The sequence below is a fragment of the Misgurnus anguillicaudatus genome, chromosome 11 (genome assembly GCF_027580225.2).
Source record: "Misgurnus anguillicaudatus chromosome 11, ASM2758022v2, whole genome shotgun sequence".
In the NCBI taxonomy this organism is placed as follows: Eukaryota; Metazoa; Chordata; class Actinopteri; order Cypriniformes; family Cobitidae; genus Misgurnus; species Misgurnus anguillicaudatus.
The window spans coordinates 30,265,124-30,285,249 of record NC_073347.2 but is presented as its reverse complement, the minus strand read 5'-3'; the positions used below and the strand labels follow the sequence as shown (position 1 = coordinate 30,285,249).

General features: G+C 39.1%; 1 protein-coding gene across 2 annotated transcripts in view; it reads left to right on the top strand.

Moving 5' to 3' along the window:
- The window catches only part of foxn2a (forkhead box N2a), a 38,246-nt gene extending 18,882 nt beyond the window's left edge, over positions 1 to 19,364 (top strand). Inside the window, exons 2-6 of one of the 2 annotated variants that reach the window (XM_055169866.2) lie at positions 112 to 653; positions 15,173 to 15,297; positions 15,455 to 15,504; positions 15,827 to 15,895; positions 17,631 to 19,364. In XM_055169866.2, the coding sequence (XP_055025841.1) occupies positions 123 to 653; positions 15,173 to 15,297; positions 15,455 to 15,504; positions 15,827 to 15,895; positions 17,631 to 18,097 (1,242 nt within the window). In that variant the 5' untranslated portion in view covers positions 112 to 122 and the 3' untranslated portion in view covers positions 18,098 to 19,364. Of the gene's footprint in view, positions 1 to 108; positions 654 to 15,172; positions 15,298 to 15,454; positions 15,505 to 15,826; positions 15,896 to 17,630 lie in introns of both variants that reach the window. The other variant, XM_055169865.2, reaches the window with a different exon arrangement.
- The last annotated feature ends 762 nt before the right edge of the window (positions 19,365 to 20,126 follow it).

Genomic DNA, 20,126 nt, shown 5'->3' with positions numbered 1-20,126 from the left:
TCGATATTTTCTTACACCCCTAATAAAGAAGCACTTTTCTTCACAATCATACTTTTTGTTTGTAATAAAAGAGTTATAAAATGAGTTGTTTGTTATGTTTCCTTTTAGCAGTTTCTGGTTTAATGGGTCCAATCATTGGGATGTCACCGGATAAGAAAGCCGAATCCCCAGGCCTGCTGGAGGAGCAGGCCGGCCTGCGCGGAGTTTGCGGGACGCTGCCCGAAGCCGAATGTGCCGCCAGCCCACTGGCCACCAGTCTGGACTGCACCTCCAGCTCAGGAGATGAAGAACTGACCAACCTCAACTGGCTTCACGAAAACCTCCTACAGAACTTCACGCTAGGAGGACCTGAGGCGCAGTCAAGCCAAGGCCCACTTTTTGACATCGAGGGCAACAATGAAAACCACGGAATTTCCTCAGCAGGCTCAAACGGAGACTCTGTAAAGTCCAAACCGCCGTTTTCCTTTTCCCTGCTCATATACATGGCCATCGAACAATCACCAAGCAAATCTCTGCCAGTGAAAGACATCTACGGCTGGATTTTGGAGCACTTTCCGTATTTCTCCAGCGCCCCCACTGGCTGGAAGAACTCGGTGCGGCACAACCTGTCCCTCAACAAGTGCTTCCGCAAGGTGGAGAAGAGTCTTGGGAAGGTGAGTGTCCTTTAGGCAATCCCAGTGTTGCTGTCTTTCCTGGTTGTTTCCTGGAGCAAATAAGTATTTTTGTTAATCTTTTCTGTATTATCATGAGGTTACAGGTTTAGTTAACACAGACATTTAATTCTGTCAACATTATCATCCCATCATCACCCTTAGGTTGTCTTAAACTGATATGAAATTCTTTCTTCTGTGCAATTTTTAGCAGCATGACTTTTTTAGCAGGAATCAGTACCAAGAAAAAGAAGTATCATAAAAGCCACAGCAAAGCCATACATTCTTAAGTCTCATTGCAATACATCAGATATCTGATTTAGGACCGAATATGAAAGTGTCGTGGGTCTAATTTGAAAAAATCTAATTTGTGGTGTTCAGACTGTCATAAGAAAATCAAATATGTTTGTGCAAACTTTCATATGGGCCCAAACTAGAGGTCTTCACGGAACCACTTAGATCCGAAAAACCCGAGGTCCGACACAAGACCCAAGCAGGTTCAGGTCTAAAAGTTCCATGTGCGCCTTGGATACAGGCCTGGTATAATATTAGCAGCATCGGGTCTCATGTAATTTAAAAGGAATGTGCTTTTCCCGAACAAATCCGAGAGACTATCTTGCGTGTCCATCAAATCCTTTTCCAACCCCTCCTCTGTTTGCCGAGAGCGCCTGCGACATTGTGCGGCTGGTGGTAGGTTAATTTTTGTTGTCAATCAATTGTAAATGTACATTTAAGCGCTTACCTTGGTATCGTCATCAGATAACAAATGAAAATAAATAGAGCAGCAGCCAAATTGGTTGCAAGGTCACCTGTTTTTTTTCTGTCTGACTGATGCATACGAGACCTTAGAATGCCTTAGGCCACTTTTGAGAAAAATCTAATTAGAATGGATATCGAATATCATGTAATGTATTCGAGTATCTAGGTGTCCCCCGCGTGCATCAAAAAAAATAAAAAATACCGTAATGGAGATTCAATCACAAATTTATTAACAGTGACAGTCATAAACAGGACTGTCTGGATAATTTTTTACTTAATGTTTGAAACAGCAGGTTATCAACTTATGAATAACAACAGAACAGGCACAAACAATAACGTGACAACTTAAACAGCAGCAGGAGTAAGGCATACAGCCAGGCCTAAACGGAATCCGCGCCCGCAGATTTTCGGCGGAAAACACATATCCCGCACCAGTTGTCCGTCGGTCTCATTTCAGCTTCCTTCCTATTACGAGGTGTTAGGGGCTAGTCACACCAAAAGCGTTTATGGCAGTTGCAGGCGCCTTTTTTGAATGATATTCTATGGGCAGGGCGCGTTTGCGCGCTGTTTATGCGCGTTGAACGCCTTGCGTTTTTTTGCCGCCCGCCGCGCACACGTTTTTGAAGGAACGCTGAGAGCGGAGAAGCGCCCGACGTCATTCGCGTCTTTCTATTGTCCAATCGAATGAGGGGAGAGGCGGGCCTTACGTTGTGGTGAGGGAAGTTTACAGTTGCTTTGAAGAACCAGACTCCACTCGCTCACTCTCTCCTGCGTGTTTGTGCACCTCTCACCCTCAAACAAGGTCAGAGCAAGCGCCCTCTTTTTAAAGTTTCTGCTAATATGACAGTTAACAGCAAAAGAGCGCTCAAGCTTCAATATTTGATTGACAAGACAGCTGACTCGGTGGTTGCTTAGCAATATGAAAAGCCGCGTTGCACTGCTGTTTTTTTTTTTTAAAAGGCAGTGCGTCACGCCTTGCGTTTGCAAGCGTTTAAAGTGCTTTTGGTGTGACTGGCCCCTTAGACTGTAAAGTAAATGCGCTACTCATGGAATTTTAAAAACCGGATAATTTATTTATAGTTCAAATACGGATATTTTACGTCATGTTCAAATGCATATTCGAATATCGAATAAAAATTGACAGCCCTAGACTGCACACACGTCGGTGCTGTTTACATTTGCTTCCAGTCGGGTTAAAAAAATCGCTACTGGTTCTGGTCGGACTCGGGTCTTTCTTTACAAAAAATAACTATTTATGCACCTCGGGTTCAGGTAAAAAGTGATCGGGTCATTTCGTGTCGGGTACATCTCTTTGGACCTGAGAAGACCTCTAGCCCAAACTTTATGTGGTTCTAAATCCAATACATATTTGATGTATTGCAATGCGACTTGAGTCTGAGTGGCCATGTTGCATTTCATTCGACTTTAACGTCATTGAAATGCGACGGTCGTCACAATTCTGCACTGGAGGAGGCGGAAAGATAATGTCACATCTTCTTCTGCACATGCGGGTCACTTCAGGGCTGTATAGATGGTTTCAGCAGTAACAACATAAACAAGCGGCTTTCGTGGTCAACACGTAACTTTCGGTAAAATCTGCTAAGGAAAAATAACAACAAAATCCTTTTAAAGTAGTTTATTTATATAACAAACAAAATAAACAAAAAGTAGATTACCTAGGAAACCGAGACATTTGTTATTTTCGACGAGGTATTTGTTTAAGAGTATAGTTTCAGCCATTAGTCAGACCATTAAACAATGGTCACACATGGGGCTGATGGCAGTCACATTTAAATAATAATGTGAACAACAGCAAAACTTCATCAAAAAGCATTAAGACCTGCAGTGTAACTGTATGGTGTTGACTTTGTCAGGGTGAGTGTATGTGTCATGGTGGGGTTTTGGCAAGGCCCTTATCCACTCCTGTGTGAAAGGAGGCGAGAAACCTGCTGGTCAAGGTCACTACATTTCCCTGTGAGGAGTAGAAAACACAACAATAGACACTTGTCTCGGCTCCAACAGGTTCAAATAGAGGCAGATGCAGGCCAGTCTGTTTTAGTGCTTTACACTTATAAATAATTGGATTTGGATGTTGTTGCATTAGATAGTAAAGCATCAAAACAAGCGACATCTGATACAAATGAAAAACGGGACAGAGGTGAGGGATGGCTTTATATAGAGACCTTTTTGTGCTGATTGGTTGGATTACATGACCAGGCTTCTCCAGAACTTAGTTAAATAAACTTCATAAAAAATTAAGGATGCAGCATGTTGCAATGTTTTAAGATATCAGATTTAATCGAATCATTGACATAATACTCTATGGACACATTACAGTAACGTTTAAAGGGACACTCTACTCTCATTCTGGCGTAGTAATCAAAGACTTTGCTGCCGTAACATGGCTGTAGGAGGCGCAATGATATTACGCAGCAGCCGAAAATAGTCCCCTTAGTATCTTTCAATAGCAGAGGACTATTTTCAGGCACTACGTGATATCATTACACCTTCTACAGCCATGTTACAGCAGCAAAGTCTTTGATTATTACACCGGAATGAGAGTATAGTTACTAGCCATGTTTTTTAGGCGCGATGCTAATGGACTAATCACATTCAATGGACTATGCTAAGCTATGCTAAAAGTGGTAGCGCCAGACCTGGAGATCAACTGAATGGATTCCAAAACTATTGTTTAATAGTTTTAAGTTGGGATGCACCGGCCTATAATCGTATCGACAGATAAAAGCCATTAGACATCAGCTAGCGATCACAAGGGGCAGAAAAACACATCTGAACTCATACTGTGTGATTGGGTGACAATGACAACAGAATTGCAGTTTGTACCTCGAAAATACTGTGATACGGTTGCAATTCGATTCAGGGGTATATCGATCTGTTCATCTGTATTTACGCAGCGTTTGACAGCAGACACAGTTTTCCGGATATGTCTTTTTGCTGCTATAACCGCTTTATTGTTGCATCGAAATCTGACACACAGACAGAGTTAATGAAAATGAATTTCCAAGCAAATGCGCACTTTCGTGGAATTGTGTAGACGAACGTTACGTAAACACGTGGATATCGATATTTTACGAGCAATGATTCATATCAACGTCTCAATAATGGTATTTTTAGGATGGACAGTAGGTCTCACATTAGGACCCACAACTGTAATGCTATAATATTGTGAGAGGTCAGCAGATTGAGACGTTCAGTAAGATCTCCTCCATCAGACACACATGCAGAGTCAAACTGAGCTGGTGTCAGATGACACTGCCTGGTTTCAGTTGCCATGACAACATTTCCTCCTTCCTGTTTATGAGCAGACTGGTAATCTGAGTCAAGGTTATATCGCTTTTTCTCTCTACATGTCTGTCTGCCTGTCTACCTACCAACCTTTTATCTACCATTAGCCTTGCTTCCATTGTTGCATTATGTATTTGACAAACATGTTTTCCCCCAAAATCTCAATGCTATAAGATCTGTTTATTCTGATCACTAGCCTTTTTATAGTCCAGTCTTTTCCATTGTAATGAATCTCTGAGAGATTGAAAGTGACCCGGATTGATTCTGGGTTCAATCCACTCATCCATTGAGTCCAACAGTAATGAAGTGATACAGTAATTATGAGTCGTGAAACACATCCTGTCATAAACACACAGACGCTGTCTTTTGTGCTGTGACAAGCAAATGTTTATGATGAGGTTTATTGACTTCTTTCAACCACAACTTGTAAACTCCCAGCAGGGTCTGTATTGCCAATCACATGCTTCGATGATCACGTTAGGAAGCTCGAACCTCCCACTAGACTGCAGTCGCTCGGGTCTGTTTCTATTTTTCGAGTGAAATGGGTCACTGGATTAAAATGATTGATCTTCCTCACCTGTCATTTGATCAAACAGGAAAATGACCAGAGGTCATTTTTTTACAATGAAAACATCCCATTCATAAAACAGCGCAGCAGACTCCATCTGCAAACAGTCATGTAGACCAGGGGTTTTCAAACTTTATAATGTCAACAAGGACCCCCAAATATGATGAACCTTTTGTGAGGGACCACCTGCCTAAAATATATAGCAATTTATATGCCGTACTTTTATTTATAACGGATATATAATTGGCTACGCTTAGAGTGATGTTAGATGTAAAAACCTGAAGACATAGATTTTCAATTCAAATGTATTTGTACTGCAGCAACTTTGACAGTAAATCTTGTTTCCTAGCAGCTTATAAGGACTAAGAAATGAGAGATAAACACCTAATAAATAAATGAAGAGTTTCGTTGCAAAACGAGATAAATCCATTTTTTTACATTTTTGTCAAAACATGTTTATTATTATGTTATCATGTTATTATTTTGTTTTATGGTGCTACTTAGCTGTATTTTTTAAGTTATGAAGGTTTAAATCAAAACAAAGCAACTGCAGTTGCATTGAAATTAATTGGAATGCACAACCAAAAAACGTAATTTCTAAACAATTAACAAAACGGTGGATATCTGGTTTTGCAACGAAACTCTTCAAATGTTAAAAGTTTTCTTTGGCTTTTTTTCTGAAATTTTCCCTGGACCCCAGTTTGAAAACCCCTGGTATAGACAACACAGATTGTATTTAGACTTTGTATATGGGTCAGTGACAAAAACGGTTTGGCAAGATGAGAAATAAATAAAAAAAAACCTTGTTTTAAAAGCATGGAACAGGTTTATTTCAATGCACATAGTGTTTTTATTAGGGATGCTCCGATGCCAATTCCGATACCGATTATTTTTTTTAGCTGATATGCAAGCACAAGAGCAGCTTTGAGGAAAATAAAAGTGTGAACAATCAAAACTTTAAAATGCATGAAAAATAAACTTTTGCCATAAAGATGCACTTGTCCGCAATAGATATTTGTATACGCTGTTTGATGGGGATGTGAAGACGGGTCACGCTGTTGACACAAATCTCTGTAAAGGCAGAGAGAGAAATCCAAATCTACACGTCACACATGAGCAACAGGTCATAAAAATGCTTGCACTACGTAAAAAGTAGTCTCTAATTGCAGCCGCATTCAGGATCCCTTATGATGACAAAAGTAAACGTAAAGATCGGCTCATGAGATCGGCAAATTTAGCGAGTACCGAATTCCGATCAGCGGCCGATCGATCGGAGCAACCCTAGTATTTGTTAATTTTATGCATTAAAAAAAATGACATTTGCACCATTTTTATAAAAGTTAAGACTGAATGGACCTAAATATGTCAAATGGTGTAACTGCTAATTGCGTCAAAGAATGAGAAATATTACATATTTTATCCACCTTGATGGCATGTAAGCGTAATCATAAAAAAATCATTTTAAAATATTATTTTATTAGTTATTATTTATTTATTTTTTTTATTTTTTTTTTATTAATCACTTGACAGTAATAAAGATATTACATCAATGTATCCAAATATAAATTGTATGAAAATGAACAAAAATAACACAAAATTAAATAATTTAAAATTAAAATAAAGACATTGTTGCTAGGGGGGAAACAAAATATTATATAAAATTAAAGCTGCAAGCAGCGATGGAAGGGCCCTCGCACGCATGTGCACCGCCACCCTATGGCATTAGTAAAGCAGTGAACCAGGGGGATATGAATTAAAATGGGTAAATATAGGTGGATATTTAAAGGAACTTTGATGTGCCACACCGCATGTGTGCAGCAGGTGGCGCTGTGACTGTAACTGATTGTTGTTATATTGATGTGTTCAGGCCGTGACCCTTATCAAAAGTGTAAAGTATAGGGCAGATCGGACAATGTATGCCTGAATTACAACAGCTTCCTGTTTCATGGCGAAATATCACAATTTGCCAGGCTGCCATGGACACGCCCTTCAACGAAAAGTCAAGATCTCCGCAATTTATCACGGCAAAGGGCTTAACATCAATCTGACCAAATATGATGATGATTTGATTAAATCTCTAAGAGCAGTAAATCACAGCGTAAAACATGGCATTTCCTGCTACCTCTAGGTGGCGCTATGACTGAAGTTGAATATTGGCATTAAAATGTGTTCAGGTCAAGACCCTTATCAAACATGTGAAGCGTGGGGCAGATTGGACATTGTATGCCTGAGTTATAACAACTTCCTGTTTCATGGCGAAAATGCTAAACTTTGTCAGGCCGCCACAGACACACCCTCCAACGAAAAGTCAAGATCTCCGCAATTTAACATCGCAAAAGCCTTTAGATGAGACTGACCAAATATGATAATGATCGGATTAAATCGCTAGGAGGAGTTCGTTAAAGTACGACCCTTGGAAATGTCAAAAAATGACACAGAAAATTCAAAATGGCCGACTTCCTGTGGGGTTTAGAGCTTAGCTCCAAGAGACTTTTTTGTAGGTCTTGGGGTGCTAGATGATCCTACCAAATTTCGTATCTGTAAATTTTTCGTAGTGGGGGGGCTGTTCTCTTGAAATTTTGCAGGTGGCGCTATCGAGCCATTTTTATACGCCCACTTCTGACGCCTATACTACATGTAAATTTTCGCCACTTCTGACGCGTGTGCAAATTTTCATGAGTTTTCGGGTATGTTTAGGCCCTCAAAAATGTGATTCATTTAGCGATACTTTGCGAGGCTGCCACGGACACGCCCTTTAATGAAAAGTCAAGGCCGTTGCTCTTTATCATCACACAAGGTCTTGAGATTACACTGGTGAAATATGATGTTGATATGTTTAAATCTCTAAGAGCAGTAAGACACAGCATAAAACATGGTATTTCCTGCTGCCTCTAGGTGGCGCTATGAGTGTTACTGAATTATGCCATGTTGATGTGTTCAGGCCTGGACCCTTATCAAACGTGTGAAGTCAGGGGCAGATCAGACAACGTATGCCTGAATTACATCAGCTTCCTGTTTCATGGCGAAACATCAAACTTTCCCAGGCCGCCAAGGACACGCCCTCCAACGAAAAGTCAAAAGCTCCGCAATTTAGCATCGCAAAGGCCTTTAGATGATACTGACCAAATATGATGATGATCAGAGTAAATCTCTAGGAGGAGTTCGTTAAAGTACGACGCTTGGAAATATCCAAAAATGACAGAGAAAATTCAAAATGGCCGACTTCCTGTGGGGTTTAGAGGTTCGCTCCAAGAGACTTTTTTGTAGGTCTTGGAGTGATAGATGATCCTACCAAATTTCGTATCTGTACGTTTTTCGTAGTGGGGGGGCTGTTCTCTTGAAATTTTGCAGGTGGCGCTATCGAGCCATTTTTACACGCCCACTTCTGACGCCTATACTACATGTAAATTTTCGCCACTTCTGACGCGTGTGCAAATTTTCATGAGTTTTCGGGTATGTTTAGGCCCTCAAAAATGCGATCCATTTCGGAGAAGAAGAAGAAGAAGAAGAAGAAGAAGAAGAAGAAGAAGAAAAATAATAATAATTAAAGCTGCAAGCAGCGATGGAAGGGCCCTCGCACGCATGTGCACCGCTACCCTATGGCATTAGTAAAGCAGTAAACCGGGGGGTATGAATTAAATTGGGTAAATACAGGTGAATATTCAAAGGGAAACTGATGTGCCACACCGCCTGTGTGCAGCAGGTGGCGCTATGACGGTACCTGATTATTGTTATATTGACGTGTTCAGGCCGGGACCCTTATCAAACGTGTGAAGTCTGGAGTAGATCAAACAATGTATGCCTGAATTACAACAGCTTCCTGTTTCATGGTGAAACATCACACTTTGCCAGGCTGCCACGGACACGCCCTTTAACGAAAAGTCAAGATCTTCGCAATTTATCATCGCAAAGGGCTTAAAATCTGTCTGACCAAATATGATGATGATTTTATTAAATCTCTAAGAGCAGTAAATCACAGCGTAAAACATGGCATTTCCTGCTACCTCTAGGTGGCGCTATGACTGAAGCTGAATATTGGCATTGAAATGTGTTCAGGCCAAGACTCTTATCAAACATTTGAAGTGTGTGCCAAATTTGACATTGTATGCCTTAGTTATAACAACTTCCTGTTTCATGGCGAAAACGCTGAAATTTGTCAGGCCGCCACGGACACACCCTCCAACGAAAAGTCAAAAGCTCCGCAATTTAACATCGCAAAGGCCTTTAGATGAGATTGACCAAATCTCTAGGAGGAGTTCGTTAAAGAGTTCGTTAAAGTACGACGCTTGGAAATGTAAAAAAATGACAGAGAAAATTCAAAATGGCTGACTTCCTGTGGGGTTTAGAGCTTAGCTCCAAGAGACTTTTTTGAAGGTCTTGGGGTCATAGATGACCCTACCAAATTTCGTATCTGTACGTTTTTCGTAGTGGGGGGGCTGTTCTCTTGAAATTTTGCAGGTGGCGCTATCGAGCCATTTTTACACGCCCACTTCTGACACCTATACTACATGTACATTTTCGCCACTTCTGACGCGTGTGTAAATTTTCATGAGTTTTCGGGTATGTTTAGGCCCTCAAAAATGCGATCCATTTCGGAGAAGAAGAAGAAGAAGAAGAAGAAGAAGAAGAAAAATAATAATAAACGGAGCAAAAACAATAGGGCTTTGCACCCACGGTGCAGGCCATTCTGGCCTGCTCCTCGGTGCTCGGGCCCTAATTAAAGCTGCAAGCAGCGATGGAAGGGCCCTCGCACGCATGTGCACCGCCACCCTATGGCATTAGTTAAGCAGTGAACCAGGGGGATATGAATTAAAGTGGGTAAATATAGGTGGATATTCAAAGGACAAAAAATGTGCCACACCGCCTGTGTGCAGAAGGTGGCGCTATGATTGTACCTGATTATTGTTATATAGACGTGTTCAGGCCGGGACCCTTATCAAACTTGTGAAGTCGGGGGCAGATCGGATAATGTATGTCTGAATTACAACAGCTTCCTGTTTCATGGCGAAATATCACAATTTGCCAGGCTGCCACGGACACGCCCTTCAACGAAAAGTCAAGATCTTCGCAATTTATCATCAAAAAGGGCTTAACATCAGTCTGACCAAATATGATGATGATTTGATTAAATCTCAAAGAGCAGTAAATCACAGCGTAAAACATGGCATTTCCTGCTACCGCTAGGTGGCGCTTTGACTGAAGCTGAATATTGGCATTGAAATGTGTTCAGGCCAAGACCCTTATCAAACTTGTGAAGTGTGGGGCAGATTGGACATTGTATGCCTTAGTTAGAACAACTTCCTGTTTATGGCGAAAACGCTGAACTTTGTCAGGCCGCCACAGACACACCCTCCAACGAAAAGTCAAAAGCTCCGCAATTTAACATTGCAAAGGCCTTTAGATGAGATTGACCAAATATGATGACGATCTGATAAAATCTCTAGGAGGAGTTCGTTAAAGTACGACGCTTGGAAATGACAAAAAATGACAGAGATAAGTCAAAATGGCTGACTTCCTGTGGGGTTTAGAGCTAAGCTCCAATAGACTTTTTTGAAGGTCTTGGGGTCATAGATGACCCTACCAAATTTCGTATCTGTACGTTTTTCGTAGTGGGGGGGCTGTTCTCTTGAAATTTTGCAGGTGGCGCTATCGAGCCATTTTTACACGCCCACTTATGTCGCCTATACTACATGTAAATTTTCGCCACTTCTGACGTGTGTGCAAATTTTCATGAGTTTTCGGGTATGTTTAGGCCCTCAAAAATGCAATCCATTTCGGAGAAGAAGAAGAAGAAGAAGAAGAAGAAGAAGAAGAAGAAGAAGAAGAAGAAAAATAATAATAATAATAAACGGAGCAAAAACAATAGGGTCCTCACACCCTGGTGTGCTCGGGCCCTAATAATAAACGGAGCAAAAACAATAGGGTCCTCACACCCTGGTGTGCTCGGGCCCTAAATATGAAAATAATAACATGCCTTAAGAATCTGACAGGCTTTCTGGTTTTTTGAGGGTAATATTAGATCAACATAGTGTACAATTTCTTCTTTAAATACTTTAAAGCATGGTTTTCGCCCAGAAAATGTACATTTATGTATATGGAATTTTGCCATTAAGATGATAAAATTAATCATGTATGTGTGAATTTGTTTGTCCTTCTGATTTACAAATAGACCTAATAATACATTTTTCCAAAGTAAAGCAAAATTTTTGTCAATATTTTTAACAATGAAGTCAAGTATATGTTGCCAGAAAACTGCAACTACATTACAATACCAAAACAAATGAATGGCTGTCTCTTTAGAAGAATATTAGTTATTTCTAAATGTAAATTTTAATGCATTTTTGTAATATTTGTCCTGACATATGCTTAAAACAGCTCTGTTTTCAAAATAATCTTTGACAAATGATGTAAAAATGAGCTAGATGATTTTGTTTTGTTCCACATTTTTTATGAATATATTTATATTTTTATTGTAAAAATACTTACAACGAATTGACACAGACCGGTTATACCACATTGACACTTTTGCAATTATCCCCCAAATATTCTTTCAAAATGAAATAAAAAAAGTCTAAAAAAAATTTTTTAGACTTGGCCCTCAAAAAAGAGAATGTATGCAAGTAATCTGCAAATTTATTTTGAAATTTTAACCCTTTTACATTAAAGGAACAATATGTAGGATTGTGGCCAAAACTGGTACTGAAATCACAAAACTGGTGGCCAATACACAACATGACAACATAAACATCAGTTGAGGGCTGCAACTCCACTTTTTAAGTGACAATATCCTGGCTGGACCACTGTTATCAGTGATATAAGTATTTAAAATGAAAATGATTTCTTAATGTCTAGTGACATATCAGGGCCATTTTATGATTAATTGATATACATTTCTTACATTCTGTTCCTTTAAATGAACCATACGGACACAAAATAATTAACGTCATGTCACTGATCTATTTACATGTTTTACATGTAATAAAAAGTGATTATTTACAAGTGTTTAAACCACGGGCTGTTGAATACTTTATTCTGATTGGTTGAGAAATGTTCCAGGAGCAGAGGTGGAAAGTAACGAATTACATTTACTCACGTTACTGTAATTGAGTAGTTTTTTTGTGTATTTTTACTTTTTTGAGTAGTTTTTAAAATCTGTACTTTTACTTTTACTTAAGTATGTTTTATTTAAAGTATTGTACTTCGCTACATTTTAAATCATATCCGTTACTGAGTAAAAAAATATTTTAAAAAGCAAGGTGATAAAGACGCGCAACGCATGTAAATGGGCAGGGCCCGGGGCAACGCGCAAAAAGAACCATGGAGACGGACGAGACAGGCGCACGCTAATGCAGACCCGCCTCAGTTCAAATCTTATGAAAGAAACCCCTGGTCATATTTAAGCGACCACTTTCCACTGACGCGGAGCGAGTGTTTCATTTCTATGAAAGGTAAAATTCATGCTCTTAAAGGATAATTCCGGTATTTAACACTTTGAGTCTCATTTCTGGTTTGTTTTGGATGAACTACAGTGATGGACACAGAAATTTTGACAATGGGTCGTGTCTTGAGTTTTTGACTCGTTTAGAAGCGTCTCTTGACTGCTTCAGAATGGAAGTCAATGGCCATGCACAAACATGTCATTAAAACAACACTTAACGTTCATTTTCAAAACTGTGCTACTCACCGAGTGGTTCGTGGTGTTCGTTGATGATTAAAAAACAAGTTGTGTAGCGAAATACAGTTTCTGTCGTGTTTTATTTGGCATTTTGTAAAATTCCATTGACTTCTCTGGAAGACTCATTGCTCGCTGATATATCACTCCGCCGCCGGAAAAGGAAAAGGGACTGTTTACATGTGGTTGTTGTTTTTTCGCTCGGTTTCTCTCAGAATAAATTTTCCCATATTTGTAGGACTGGACCAGAATATTCGAATATTCGTTCCGTATTTCAGTTTTGGGATTCGAATATATATATAAATATTTTTCAGCGTTAATGCAGAGCTTTTGCCAAGCAGGAAGTGCGCTTCACGCTCCCGCTCTATAGGTGGCGCAGAGAGACCAACATCCATAGCCAACAGCCACCAAACCGCACCAGTGGAAGAGATCGCCTCAAACGGAAAACGCGCTTCCTGCTTTGACATTCATGCTAATAATGTTGTAAATAACATTCAGTTTCTTGCAAAAACTGATTGATTTGCTTCACAAGATGTCAATATGTCACACGGAGTTATGGGCGATTTACTGTTGTATTGGATATATATGCTTTAGCTCTTAAAGTGTGCGGATCGGTTGACTTGCATGACGGAGCACTGGGGTTTCTGCAAAATATCTTCTTTATTGTTCTGCTGATGAAAAAAACATATTGGATGGTGTAAGTGTTATAAATAAACTTGATTTTGAAAGTATGCTACCGTTTTATTACAGTTTGTTGGACTACGTTCATTCATGCTTCAGACTCAAATATAGAGCGGAAGTATATACGCGGTTGTGAGGTATCTGAAAAAATAGTTCCACTATAGCAAATAACATGGATTGAAATCATACATTGCGCCAATATATTTGTTTTTAATCATCAACGAACACCATGAACCACTCGGTGAGTAGTACAGTTTTGAAAATGAACGTTAAGTGTTGTTTTAATGACATTTTGTGCATGGCCATTGACTTCCATTCTGAAGCAGTCAAGAGACGCTTCTAAATGAGTCGAAAAGTCAAGACACGACCTATTGTCAAAATTTCTGTGTCCATCACTGTAGTTCATCCAAAACAAACCAGAAATGAGACTCAAAGTGTTAAATACCGGAATTATCCTTTAAGTACGAAATTGCACGACGCGTCGTTAATACCATGCGCATTATCTTCCAAGGTCTAGCAGCTTCGCGTCAAGTCAAACACAACTTCAAAACGTCCTCGAATGCGCGGGTCATTAGACATTGGAGAGAGAGAGAGAGAGAGAGAGAGAGAGAGAGAGAGAAGAATAAAGGTCATCAGGTCCCCAGGTCAGGGAAGTAAGAAGATAATAAACGTGTCAAATGTATATAGACATGGCACTCATCTCATATGCTCATTTAAACTATATATAGTTTAATAAAATAATGTATGTTACCAGCAATACATCAATTACAACCTTACTATAGTGATTGTATTTACAAGCTGCTGACCACCTTCAAAAGTGCATAATTCACATGTAAAAATCATTAAACAATTCCATAAATGTTTCTTAGTTTAAAAAAGCTTTTTATTTTATTAACTTTTTGTTATTGCACTTTAATTGTAAAGACGTTCCTACAATTAAAAACAACTAGTTTGAGATGTATATTCCCTTGTCGTTTTTGAACTATATTAAAATCCTCCACCTCTCCCCGCTGTAAAAAAAAAGTAACTTTTACTCTGAGTAAAGTTAAAATGATTTACTTTTTACTTTTACTTGAGTAGATTTTTAGACAAGTAACTTTACTTTTACCTAAGTAAAATATTATTAAAGTAACTTTACTTTTACTTGAGTACAATATTTTATTACTTTTTCCACCTCTATCCAGGAGTGTTGAGTATTTTTCTGTAAAACGCACACCTAATCTGTCAAATGTCTTAAAAATAACCACCAGAGTAATGTTTGTGGTTACCGTGGTATAAGTAAAATAATTGTAGTGAAAAAAAGACTCCGGTCCTTTGAATTATTTGAAAATAATGCACACCGGCGTTGTAACGAGTTCTCCTCGTGCCGCATTACCACCACAGGTGTGCATTATTTTCAAATAACTAATTTCAAATGGCCATTGTGCATTATTCCTTACGTAAGGCATGGGCATCTAATAATTTAAACTAAAGTTCCCAGTAGTGTTGAAATAGTGAGGTGATTAAATTTGTGTATGTTGTTGTTGTTTCTTCTAGGTAAATGGGAAGGGTTCTCTGTGGTGTGTGGACCCTGAATACAGGCCCAATCTGATCCAAGCCCTGAGGAAACAGCACTTTCCTACAGCCCACTCCTTCTGCACCCCCCCTGCCTCCCCACCCAGGTAACTAACCACACACATACATTTACTACGGTAAAAATACAGACGTACACTTTTGTGCATTGTGCTCCATTTCAGCCAGAATTGATAAAAACAAGGAATCGATCCATGGTCCTACTGTCTGTCTTACATCTCTCTGTCTGTCTGTCTGTCTGTCTAGTGCCTTTTCACCTGCACGACACCTCTTCCTCCAGACCTGCTCTCTTAAAGGTGAGCTGTAAATCTGTTTTATTGCTATACTAAAAGCACCGTTAGTCACGCATTATCATGTAGAAATCTTAAATGTATAGTCTTAAATGACTATATGTATGACATAAACACACATGCAATATTTAAATACTTAGATTTAGTTTATTCTAACACTGAGCAGATTCATCTCTCTGTCACCTTCACTGTAGTCTCAGTTATTTTTACTTTCTTTTCTGTCTGGTCTATAATGAATAATTCAGTCCTCTTGAAGGGTTGCGTGGAAACAGAAACTCACCATCCACGCAGTCTGACCGCTGTGATATCTTCTCATGTCCTTTTCTAGAGTCGGACATTGATGCCGCCACAACCATGATGCTGTTGAACTCGGCCCCTGGACATCACAGTGACCCGTGTAAGACAACACCTCTCCCTTCACTCGCGCTTTCTTATTCAATTGAATGATATGAAAATTTGTGCTTGACTATAATGGGTTAAATACTCACTGACAGTATTTGGAGATCAGTTTATAAAGCACTCTGATGTGTGGTCATCTGTTACTTGGCTAAATATTATATGATTCAAAGTTATATTTGCATTTACTCTTATATCTGTGAAGTGTTGTTTGTTAACATCATAACATAAATACTGGCAGACTGACATCAGATGCTTGGGTCTAGTGTTATAGGTTATGTCCAGGGCTACTGTGTCATTTCGGCCTGTGTATCTATATTTTTCCTGATGATTTGTCTGTGTAATGTTTAAAATAATGTCAGCTAATTGAAGTAGCATTGCACTTCCTTTATATTTGTTCAGCGTGTGACTTTCGAGAAACATTCAGGTCATATTTCACACCCACATCACAAAGACAATGTTTTATATATATTGACCCACTATGGTTGCTTTGCATTGACATTATTTCTTAAAACTCAAATTTTATCATTTATATTATTTTCTCTAAGATCTATTGGCCTATCAGCGACTCTGCTTCATAAATATCACTCAAGATCCTTGCACGCTGAAGTGCGAAAGTTTTGTATTTGTCAAAATGGAGTCTTCCTAACATAACCACTATTACGAATGGATGAATGATATTAGCGACAAGCTATCATTTAGCTAACTTGAGCACAATACTGTATAAGGGTCAGTGGCAAAAACGGTTTGGCAAGATGAGAAATTAATTAAAAAAAAAAAAAACTTGTTTTAAAAGCATGCATCAGGTTTATTTCAATGCATAGTGTATTTATGTTAATTTTATGCAATAAAATATTTTATTTGCACCATTTTTAAAAAAAGTTAAGACTGAATGGACCTGAAAAATGTCAAATGGTATAACCGCTAATTGTGCCAAAAAATTAGAAATATGAAATATTTTATCCACCTTGATGGCATGTAAGCGTAATCATCAAAAAGAAAAAAATCATTCTAAAATATAATTTTATTTGTTATTTCTAAATGTAAATTTTAATGCATATTTGTTATATGTGTCCTGATATATGCTGAAAACAGCTCTGTTTTCTAAATAATCTTTGGCAAAAATGTATGAAGAAAAATCATATTGCACTAAACTAGATGATTATATTTCATTACACATTTTTTATGAATATATTTATATTTAAATAAAAAAATACTAGTTACACCAATTGACACAGACGGGTTATACCACATTGACATTTTTGCATTTATCCCCCAAATATTCTTTCAAAATGAAATAAAACCAGATATTTTAGACTTGGTCCTCAAAAAAGAGATATATGCAAATAATCTGCAAATTTATTTTGAAATTTTAACTCTTTTACATTAAATTTATCCATACGGACACAAAATAATTAACGACCCATAATCTTCGTTCACCCTTTGTTTTGAAATTGGAACCTACCATCCTGTTTTCCAAGCTGTTTCACGATCATCTGCCACAAGGGGGCAGTCGTGGCCTAATGGTTAGAAAAAGTCGTCGGTTCGAGTCTTACGGCCGGCAGGTTGCGGCTGAGATAACCTTAAGCAAGGCTCTGAATTGACAAAATTAGGTCTAGTTATTTTTAACATGCAAAATTTTGGTGTGAAAACACTTCACTTGGATCGAGCACTATTGTGTTACGGTTGTTATGATTGTAACTTTGCTCATAAAACTGTCTGACTCTTTCCCGCAGGTGACCCGGACAGCCCCATAGACCTCTCGCGTCCCGACTCGGTCCTGGTAAGCAGCGATCCAAAGCAGGACCACAACTACAGCAGCTCCACCTTCCAGCGCTGCTCGTCTCGCTCTTCCTCGTCCTCCTCTTCCTCTCTGTCCTCCCTGGACGAGGCGGCCTGCGACTCCAGCCAGGGACGGCGCGCAGGCAGCGAGGGTTTCCATAGCGATGAAGATTCGGAGGAGGAGAGGAGCTCGCGACCGCCTTCGCTTCCCGTACGCCGCCCGCTCACCATCAAGTGCCCCGTTCCGGGTAAGCGGGCGCGTCGCGAATCCAAACCGGAGTTGGACGAGGAGCTAAAGGAAGCGGCCGGATCGCTCCTACACCTGGCCGGGATCCGTCCCGGTCTGGATCTCTCGAAGCGAGCGGCCAAGAGCAAAAAACTGGAAAAGCATCAAAATAAAGCGGCGAGTAACCCTCAGTGACCTTGGATGACTGTGCCTCCTTGTTTCGGATCATTTAAAGCCTGAATTTCCCTCCTCGATTCAAACCACGGCAATAGAACCTCTCTCACGGAGGAGAACGAAGCCATAATTTAAAGCGAATATGAAGAATAACTTCAGAACTACACGTGCTTCAGGATTCTTCTCAGATGAAAACATACGGAGGGGCTTTACAGGGCAAGATCGATGTTATTTTCAACGAAACATTTGCATGCTTCCTCTTTAACCGAGTGCTCTACTCTTCCAAGTGAATCTGTGTTATTTCTACAGAAAATGGAGTGCATGTCTGTGATATTTGAAGCACTAAATCTGTCCATACGCTTCACAAGAGAGTCACATGTACAGGACACTGTTGTTTTAAAGAACATCACAAAGAAATGCAATAATTCTCATCTGGCGGCTGCCATCAGGTTTGTTTAGTTTCTTTAGAGGAGCTGGGTGCCGTTTGGATGGTCGTGGTCTACTGATGATGATGATGATGACGATGATTATTAGGATCAGTCACTGGTGATGAAGCGGGCAGGTCACATTTTGCAGCAAAATTAAACGAAATTTCAGCATCAGGATAGTTTTGCACTATGATGATATTTTCATGACACTTAAACACTTAAAGTTATTTTTACACTGCAAAGAAAATACTTTCTTGCTTGGTATTTTTGTCTGGTTTTGAGTAAAAATGTCTAAAAATTATTAAATTAAGATTTTCTTGATGAGCAAAATGCCCTGGGAAAGTGGGTCTAGTTTTTAGACAGAAAATATACAATTTAAGTGAATTTGTGCTTAAAACAACAAAATTATCTGCTAATGGTGTCAGACAATTTTGCTTAAATTAAGTGTTTAAAAAAAAGAAAACTTATTTTTAGATTTTTTTTCTCACCCCATTGGCATATATTTGTGGTTTTTTTAAGTTTAAATTTACTTGAATTGTATATTTTTTGTCTGTAGACTATACTTGTTTTCTTGGGTCATTTTGCTCATCAAGGAAAAGCATCTTAATATTTGGGAATTTTTGGATATTTCTTCTGAAAACAAGACAAAAATACTAAGAAAGAAAGTCATTTTTTGCAGTGTAGTAATTCTCATTACAGATTGTGTGCGAGGTTTAATTGTCATAAAATAATTTTAGCGAAAAATGATTATTCCACTTTTTATAAAAAAATCCAGATAATTTACTCGCCCCCCCCGTCATCCAAGATGTTTATGTTTTTCTTTGTTCAGTCGAAGAGAAATTAAGTTTTTTAAGGAAAACAGTTTCAATGCAGCTTCAAAGGGCACTGGACGGTCCCGGCCGAGGCATGGGGGTCTTGTCTGGCGAGACGATCGTCATTTTCGCAAAAAAAAAAAAACGTTTAAACCAAAACTTCTCGTCTTGCACTAGCCGTGTGATGCGCCAGCGCGACCTTACATATTACGTAATCATGCACACTTGCGGACCATTTTAAACAATGAACTGACACAAAAACATTAACTAGTATCATTCCACATACAACAACGTCTGAACAGTCCTCTGTCTCCACAGGGGTAGTTTCGCATACGTCACACATGACTTTTCGATGTAATTACGTAATGCGTGGGGTCGCGCTGGCGCGTCACACGGCTAGTGCAAAACGAGAACGTAAAAAGTACTTTTTTGCGAAAATGATAATCTTTTCGCTGGATGGGACCCTTGTGCCTCGGTTGAAATAGTTTGGAGCCCTTTGAAGCTGTATTGAAACTGTAAACTGTTTTGAGGTCCACTTTATGAGGAAAATCCTGGAATATTTTCCTCAAAAAACTTTTTTTTTTATAAATGTGGAATATTCCTTTAATGCTCCTAAAATGTGCGACGTTTGCGTAGTAGCAAAATATATTTTCTTCATTTGCTGTGAAATGTCATGCGTTCTTGAAAAGTTGGAAACTAGGGGGTCATGATGGATATCGACACAGAAGATCCAGAACCTTCACTGAATTGATTATTTTACAACAAACTGAATTAAGAACAGACGATTGACACGGACACTCACATCTCTGT